Genomic DNA, 8,899 nt, shown 5'->3' on the forward strand with positions numbered 1-8,899 from the left:
GGTGGATCAATAATCCGTCTCGAATGTATTTGGTAAACCTTACTGTGTATTTTGCTGCTATATTACCTGTACTAAATAGTACTTACATATATTCTAGCAAATTTTATATCAAATTTTATATCTTCTGTATAAATATTACTTATTATTTTTTGCACTGCCAGTTACCAAAATTGTTGGATGATTTAAAATCCAAGTGTGCCAATTTCCTGAGAATTAATACATTGGCATCGTGGATGGGTGGGCTCAAGACAAACATTCACCAGTTTGTGATAAGCGCGTATTACTCGTTTGGCTAGGCCTCAAAGTATATCTAACCGTATCCATTTTTGCATCTAATTTGGATCGGATTCGGAAAATATTTTTTTAATTCGATCGGATCCGAATATAAATTCGGATGGTCAGTTCAAAAATCTCTCGAATATGGATATAGATTTACCTAATTTTTCTAAGCTTGGATCCGGATCTAGATATCTGCATAATAAGAATAAGTGAAAAAAAAAAGTTTAAGTTAAATTAAATCATAAACCAACTAAATGATTATCGAATGACCGTCACTTAAAACAGTAATCCAAAAATAGAATACCCAATTCGAATAAAATCCTTCGAATCACTCTGCATGCCTGAAAGGTTCCGTTTTGTCCCTCTTTTCTTTTCGTCGTCTTTAAGCAACTAGGATTTCGAAGGTCCATCCATTTCTTAGTTTCCACCCGGCGATTACAATTGGTGACATCTATGAGATGCCTTGGAGGTGCTATAGATTTCGTCTACTTCAGTGACGACCAACTTTTAGCAGTATAACATTTATAAAATTATTAATTTTTATTATCGATAAATATTTGTTAAATTTAAATTTTTTTAGTTACATTTTTTTTATAGTCATGTCTTTATTTCTAGTTTTTATTCTTAAATTTTGCTTAAATTTAATTAATATTTGAAAAAGTATCCGATTTATATCTATATTCGAATAAAAAAATATGAATACATTTAATATATGATTCATATCCGGTAGTTATTCTTATGTTGAGATCCGCCCTAAGCTTCCTTGGTCTAGTGCCTGTAGCTCAAGGGTCTTGCGATTGAAGTGAATGTTGAGGCCCACAGTGTCAAAGATTGATATAACCATTTATAATAAATATGGATATACTTAATATTTAATTCATATCTGTATCCGTTTAGAACAAATCTGGATATTAATTTTGATATCTATTTAATATCCACATCCGTATTTGTACTCGTTGAAAAATATGGATATAAATTCGAAAATATCAATATCCGATCTATATCCAATCCATTTTCAGCTCTATATTTGGTTCGTGGAAAGTATTTTTCCACACCATTTCCTAAGAAACTGATGCTCGAAAAAATGGGTTTTGCATGTTTCGCCGATGATGAGAAAGTGACATATTCCAAAATGGCTTATATTTAGTTAAGCATCTATTTTTTTAAAAAAAGTTGCATAAAATATCTGTTATGCCCTTAATGAAAGAAAAGATATTATCCTATTCTATCTAAAAACTTAAGGGCACGTTCTTAAAAAAATAATAATAAAAAAAATTATCCAAATTCTGAGCGGATGGGAATTGGACTTTCTATGTGAGAGTTTTATTCCTATAAAAATACTAATTTTCTATCTTTCTTCTTTGAAAACTCTAACCAAATATAAAGTCTTTTTCTATTTTTCTATTTACTATACTTCCTCTCCTTCGCTTCCTGCAAACCAAAAGAGTCCCTAGGCTTTATATAACGAGCTTCTATATCATACTTGTCTGTCCCTAGGCTTGACCAGTAGGCTTTAAAATGGGCCTATTAGATGTAGAGGCTAAGTATGAGCCATGGAAGCATATATATACTCATCACCATTATGAGCTCAGCAGTCCTTTGGATTGCATTCCATCAATCACGTGGAATCGCATGCATATGGATATTTGTGAGCACATCTATCAGCATGCTAAGTTGCATAAATTAGCTTATGGGATGCCAGAAACATAATTGCGGCAAATCTCTAACTCAAATTACTTTAGCCCACCCCTCCTTTCCTAAAATTTTTTAGACCACATGATGGATGCAGCCATCCATCCTTCCAACCTCATCCATTCTTCCTCTTATGGCCCCAACCAAATACAGGATAAATGCATGCAAGCTAATAGCCAGCTAGTTATTAATTTGCTTTTGCTGCGTGGTTTAGAGATGCTCTAGGAAAAAACCAATCTTCCTAGATTTATGGAAAAATCAAAAAGTCCTTGCAAAAAGTTAGTCTTCTTCGTTCACATATCCAAGAGCAATTCACATTAATGGTAAAGTCATCGCCTCAAGTATGTTAAATTCAATAATAGAGTCTATTAGCAATAACCATGTTTTTCTACTACAATTATTATTAAAATCATTGAAAAACGAAATTATGATAATATAAAACAACTCATCTTAGCTGTCTCAATTATGGAAAGACTTCTCATTGGTTTTTGTTTGAGCCATATGTTACAAGTAATCTCCATTTAGCATAACAAAGAGGAAGAAATTACTGGATATATATTTAAGAGGATGCAAAGAAGAAAACATGTACGATTTTTTGCCGCCCTATCACCACGCTTGGAACACTTCAAATATTAGCCATCAAGAAAGGAGGATATTTGCATGCGAATATATAAGAATGAAACATGGACAGCATTACTAATATCTTAAGCAATAAATTTTCTTCATCAAAAGTCCAAGCAACCATTATTAAGCTAATCATGTCTTATAAAAGAAACAACCATTATTGTTGTAACATATGATTGCACGAGTGGCCCTAATGTTAAAAAATTGCATCCAATCATGAACCTAGATAGTTTTCGAACTCAGAATATTAAAACATCTTGTACAAGTTAGACCTTTCAAAACTCAAACAATGGCGACCGTTGCATTTAGGCGTGCTTGCAAAATGGAATCACCATTGACTTTGTAAACAGAAAGTCCAACCTCCCTTTTCCCACCCTTAAGTCTATCCTTCAAAGTTCTGATAGGAATGGATTGAATGCAGCAACTCGCTGACCTTTAGAACCAATCTAACCAATGGCATAAAGATTAAAATGCCCATTTCAGCTCATATTACTAGAAATTAAGAAGAGGTCAATGCATTTAGGAAGAAGGCAATGCATGGCCACCTTCAGTTAAAGTTATGCCCCAGTGGCCAAAGGACAAACCCTTCAAGCTAGATGTTGATTGATGAAGGATGGGTTGCTGCATCTTATCCTTCTTTCCATGCTCCTATGAGGGATCAAGGCCAACCTCCATTAGTTAGAATCAAACCACACCTAATTTTTCACAAGCCATCATATCTCTATATATAATTATTAATTATAACATCTATCATTATCAATTATACACATGCTAACCACTAGGAAATTATATGTATTAGAACTTGCTTCAGCACCACAGATAGCAACAAGCCTTCCAAGCCGACATGTCACAGTATCATTGGTAAGCTACCCACATCGCTTCTTGGGGTCTCAGATGATGGCTTATATATCAGTCTAGAAAGCTGTTTGATGTCTGCGTTTCCCCATCAAGAACCAGAGGATTGGCTCAGTGCATGAGCTAAAACACTTGCACAGACACCTGATGGACCTTTGCACTTCCCATGGCAGAATCAGGATCATGACCTTCCATTCGGCTCCCCGAGCAAAGGGTAGACCTTGCTTTGTATGACCACCTTCCCCAACTTGAACCCTGGGACCACCGTGAAGCCCACCGCCGGCCGCACGCCAGCACCGTCGTCCGCCACCACCACGTTCTCCATGTACGCCTCCGAGAGCCAGCACCCCCTCCTCACCTGAAAGATGGATGCTTCCATCTCCGTCCCGAATGAGAAGAACAAGCAGTGCAAGAGCCACACCCGCCTTGCCATCTCGGCGAACACCAAGAAGAACTCCGAGTCAGGAAATCCCCGGCCGGAGCTCACAAGAGACCTGTAATTTAGACTGCCGAAGAAGGCCACCTCCATTGTCTGGTGCACCAAGCTCAAATACTTGGCCCTGCAGAAATTCCACAACCCTGATGCTGCTGCAACCTTTCCATCAAGAACTTGCCTTGTCTTCGAGGATTTGAGCTTAACAAACTCATCAAAGAACTGCTGCTGGTTCCAATTCGCACAATCCTTCAATAAGCTGAGGTTGAAATCACGGTGATGGAAATCGGAGAACATCTTCTGACAGATGTAGGACTCGAAGGCAAAAATCCTATGCTCTGGCTTCCACAGTACCACATCAGGGTGTATAACCCCGGCAGCAGCATCAAGATCCCATCTAGCAGACTCCATCTCTTGCACCATTAGCTTGACAAAGGACCTGATTGATTTAACTGCATACCGGAGCACAACGAGCAAATGGTTGGGGTTCAGCCCAGAAAGATGGAGATCGTCAAGGCTGGACAACGAGCAGCGGCCAGGTTGAAGCATGGCCTTTAGGGACTTGTTCTGGTTATCTAGTTCCAGCAGCTCAGCTTGGAGGGAGAGAATCTTGGAGTCCTTGAAGTCGAGGTCGGACTCGAGCTTTCTGGTGGTAATCTTGTAGGTCTTCAGAAGGTTTCGCTGCTCCTGAACCTGGGCCTCGAGCGGCGCCTTGGAATCTATGAGAGTGTGGATATCAAACTGGTTATTGATGTAGTAATGCTTCAACTCAGAGAGGTTCCTGAGCTCAGAGACCACAGCCTGGTCGGCAGATTGGATGGAGTCCGGATCATATGGAGATTGGGCAAATTGAAGCTGGGCATATGCTGCTTTGATTGATGAAATTCTAGCAAACAGATTGGCGAGGAGCGACTCCATGATTTCTCTGTCATTGCTCAGCTTCTGCTGCTGCTGCTCCTCCTCTTTGCCTTTGCTGCCACAATGGGGTTCAGAGAGAACAGAAGAGTATCCTTCCAGGCTTTTTGAGAACTTGAGTTTATGGGTTCTGTCATCTTTGCTAGACTCCATGCCTTCATGACCAGAGATAGTGGAGGCACGGCGTAAGCGGAGGATCTTGGCGAAGCTCCTTGCCATCATCGAAGGAGACGCTGTTGCGGGGTCCATTTATATTGCTACAGAAAAGCAATGACAAGATCAGACCAGAAGAGCAGAACCAAAGGATGAGGGCATGAAGGGTTGGAGGGAAAGAAGGGGAAGAAAGAAAGGAGAGAGCTTTGGCTTTTCACGCCTGATTCGAGGCCGGCAAAAAGGGAGGCTGGGGCATTTCTTTTTGAGTCTTTACTTTAAATATTTTTGAAGTGGAGAAAAAGAAGATTTTAAAGGCGGGAAAGAAGAAGTGGATGGTAGGGATGGATGTGGAAAAGAAGCTGGAGATGCTAAACCCTGAGGCAGACCCAGCAAGGGCATTACTAAACTGACAATTACCTTCTCAGCATAAGCAAGTAACCACATCTTAAAGTTTTAAGAAACATTTGTTTTTAGTTCTTTAACTTTTCTCATCTATCGAAACATACTTAAACAGCATTGAATCCAATGAAAAAACATAATGTGGTTGTAATCGACAATCCATAATCATATCCATCATAACAGTTAGGACCCCACTGGACATGTACCAAAATTTGCACAAGAATGCTACAGGCTTATGGAACTTCAATACTAAAGTTTACTACCCATCGTGGTTTGGAGCAGGAATTATCCACTTTGTGTTGCCACCTCAAAATTTTCAGAACCCATTACAGAAAACAAAATCTTCAGCCTAACAAGCCTGAGAAATCTTAGATGTATATGCAGCGGCAAATTGCTAGATGGTATCTAATTAAGCTCTAGTTGTCCTCTCATCACAGTTATCAGATTCTCTACACATGATACCTAAAAGGGGAACAGTAAAATTAAAAAGATTTCCAGCTTCCACACCGTATGAATTATCTAATCCGTATATCAACCTTTTGATGTCCCACAAAACATACACAGGTGGTAAAGTCTGCAGATGGTCCCTCCAAATACATGGGTCTTTGCTCTGTAGGCCCCTTGGAAATTTTAGTCCCAGGCAAAAAAGCAAAGGCTTTCTTGACAAGGTTTAAGCAATATGTTTTACCACAGACATTATAAACATAAAAACTTGCGATGATAGCAGATCTATGATGACTTGATGACTTGCGTCGTTTCAAACATCCATCGCGAGTGAGGTATCACAAGGGACTACCAGCCATATGATGCTCCTACCAAAAGAAAGTGTCTTTGACACCAAAATGAACATATCAAGTTCATGCAGCATGTGAATGGTTTTTGTCTACAACACTGTACAAGTTTAGCATCTCTATCAGTATTGATTTTCATGAGGAGAGATTTACGGTGAATAGCCGCATGGGACTCATAATATCATAGCCCTTATATGCTTCCCGCATTTACATATGATAATATTGCATCAGGTTTGATCCGTATCGTGAGATTATATTTGGCACCCATCACAAAATTCAAGAACACCTTACAAATATGGGCTCAAACTTTGTTTCTTTGCTAATAAGACTGCTTCTATAATTGTGTAATCACAATGCCTTCATTTGCAAAACTAATTCTACGAGTAATCTTCCAACAGGCGGTCCTATTCGAAACTGGGTCATGTCCTCATCTCCTCTTAACATAATGAATTAAAGCTCTACTTGACACAAACAAGGTAATGGGCTGATCTTCTGTGCCTAGTCTTGTTTCTCAGCATCAATGCCTACAAGATTTGTTTTTTCGCATTCTCCTTATTGTCGAATACCTTTGACCTCATCGACCATTCCGCAATTGCATTTATGCATATTTTAGTAACTAATAGATCCTTATTCCCTCATTTGATAAGAAAGATGCTTATTCCCTTAATAATAGTTCATGTAATTGAATGCATTAGGGGCCATCTGTACCCTTTGTCTAGCATATGCAACTTCAGAAGACAGCTACTCTATGGCTGCATAAGCTTAAATTATCTAATCCCTCTAGTATGTTTTAATTAACATTTCTCAAACTCTTGGTTTGGTAACAAAAAATGGACAATTTCTTTTTAGTTTGAGACAGCTAAGTGTAGTTATGACCATAATCACACCAACATTACTCCACTAACAATCCTAATGAAAACAAAACAATCATTTCTTCTTTTTTTCCCACTTGCAAATCAGTGCATACTTCTATCCTCCTGGACGCCACAAGATACAAATACTAGAGAACAACTCCCCACCGAACCAAACAGCCAGCCAATGGCCATGCCCCACGTATACCCCACCCTCGAGGTCACGTGCCACAGTAGTCCTCGCAGGCTCCTATTCCTGCGGCATCCCAGGTGAAGACAAACACCCAATCCCAGCACGTAATCACCCTCCCATGAAACTTTAACCATGACCCCTTTTTTCCCATTTAGCTAACCTGCTACAGACGGTCAGAACCAGCTGTCAAACTACTCCGGCATCAAGTCTACCGGCCATAACCGGTGACCAGAACCACTAAATGGTCGACCAGTTTGGCAAGTAACTCTCGGAGAACGGTAATAAAGAAAGGTAAAGAAATTGATCAGACTAAACAGAGCACAAGAGAAAGAAGAACCTTGGCTAAAGTAAACAGGCGATTATTCTTATTTTTTCTAACTATTTTACATCTTTTTGATCGTTGTTAGAACTCAAGTTAGAGAAATCCAAAAGCCAAGGCTCAATCTCTTTGAAGCTTTTTTCTCAAAAAGAAGAAAGAAGAAAGGAACCAATTTCGAGCATGGTTCTCACCTGATCAGACTGGTCCTCTCTTCCGCTAAAAGCCCCTTTTCTTATCTATTCTTGACAAAACGCTCGATCTTGGATCGAACCACACTGGCTTTACGAAGAAGCAAGCACGCCGATGGAGACAACCACCTAAAAATCGAATTTTTTGGGAAGCCTCCTCGCCTTCTCATCTAACCTTCTATCTATAAAGAACGGAGAACTCCAAAGCGTGTGTGCGGGTGAGAGAGAGAGAGAGGGGGGCGGGAAGGAAAAGACAGGGGAGGAGGGGTGTCGGGAAACGCGGCATTGGGAATAAAACCCTACTGGCTGTTTCAGTTTCCAACTATGGGGTTTAACCCGGGCGCGATTCCGAAAATACCCTCCATCTGACGGCGAAATTTCCAGGAAAGTCCTCACACAACTGGGAGTTCTAGAAGAACAAGGCGGGTATATTGGTCATCTTGTTCTAATAGAACAAGGCGGTTTTCTTTTTTTATTTAAGAATTTTGGTAATAAGAGAAGGCAGTTTTGGAAGTACCGGGAAATCCTTGGGGCGTCTAGCTGGCTGCTGCTAAGAGGGTAGGTGCAGGTTAGTACGGTGACGGTCGGCGGGACGACTCAGGCGTGCGCATATTATATATTATGCGGATACCATTATCTGCGGTACACGTTGCAGGCTGATATCATGGTGTATGGGGAAGGCTGAACGGCAGATCCATCGTCCTCATGGAAACTTTTGTACGTGCAATCTTATGACATGAATTGTGCGGCTCGTGTTTTTTTTATTGTTTTATTCTTTTCGCCCTTTTCAGAAAACTACATTTATTTCTTTTCTTGAAAAAGCCTGCAACAACAAACGTCCCATCGAAGAGTCGCTCCTTCTGATGCCACAGTTAATAAATTGGCGTTCTTACGAATATTATGTTCTTATCGCGTATGTCTTAGAGTTGGAATTGGTTTTCATCAGATAATTTGGAGAGTTGCAGTCCAAATCAAATTTCAAAATTTTTGGGCAAGTAATATTGAACCTTGTACAGTTTTAGCTAGCTAGAGAAAAGGATGGTTGCAAATCTGAACTAAGTAAATAGTTATCAGTATCTTTGCCTGTTGACCTAAAGTATTTTATATTTATGTCATTATCAACCACCAAATATGCAAAATGATGAAGCTTACTTTTTAGCAATATCTTTGTCCATGGACTCACAAGTCACAGTATTTTAACCAAAAC

General features: G+C 39.6%; 1 protein-coding gene across 1 annotated transcript; it reads right to left on the reverse strand.

Moving 5' to 3' along the window:
* Positions 1–3,294: 3,294 nt before the first annotated feature.
* Positions 3,295–7,998, reverse strand: LOC103696128 (protein GRAVITROPIC IN THE LIGHT 1-like). Its single transcript, XM_008777663.5, has 2 exons — positions 7,696–7,998; positions 3,295–5,055 (listed from the first exon to the last, which is right to left on the reverse strand). The coding sequence occupies exon 2, from the start codon at positions 5,045–5,047 to the stop codon at positions 3,632–3,634; it is 1,416 nt and encodes a 471-aa protein (XP_008775885.3). The 5' UTR covers positions 5,048–5,055; positions 7,696–7,998; the 3' UTR covers positions 3,295–3,631.
* Between the last annotated feature and the right edge of the window lie 901 nt (positions 7,999–8,899).

Source organism: Phoenix dactylifera, chromosome 1, assembly GCF_051530095.1.
Source record: "Phoenix dactylifera cultivar Ajwa chromosome 1, Ajwa_hap1_PhDact_Kaust_v1.1, whole genome shotgun sequence".
NCBI classification, from domain to species: Eukaryota; Viridiplantae; Streptophyta; class Magnoliopsida; order Arecales; family Arecaceae; genus Phoenix; species Phoenix dactylifera.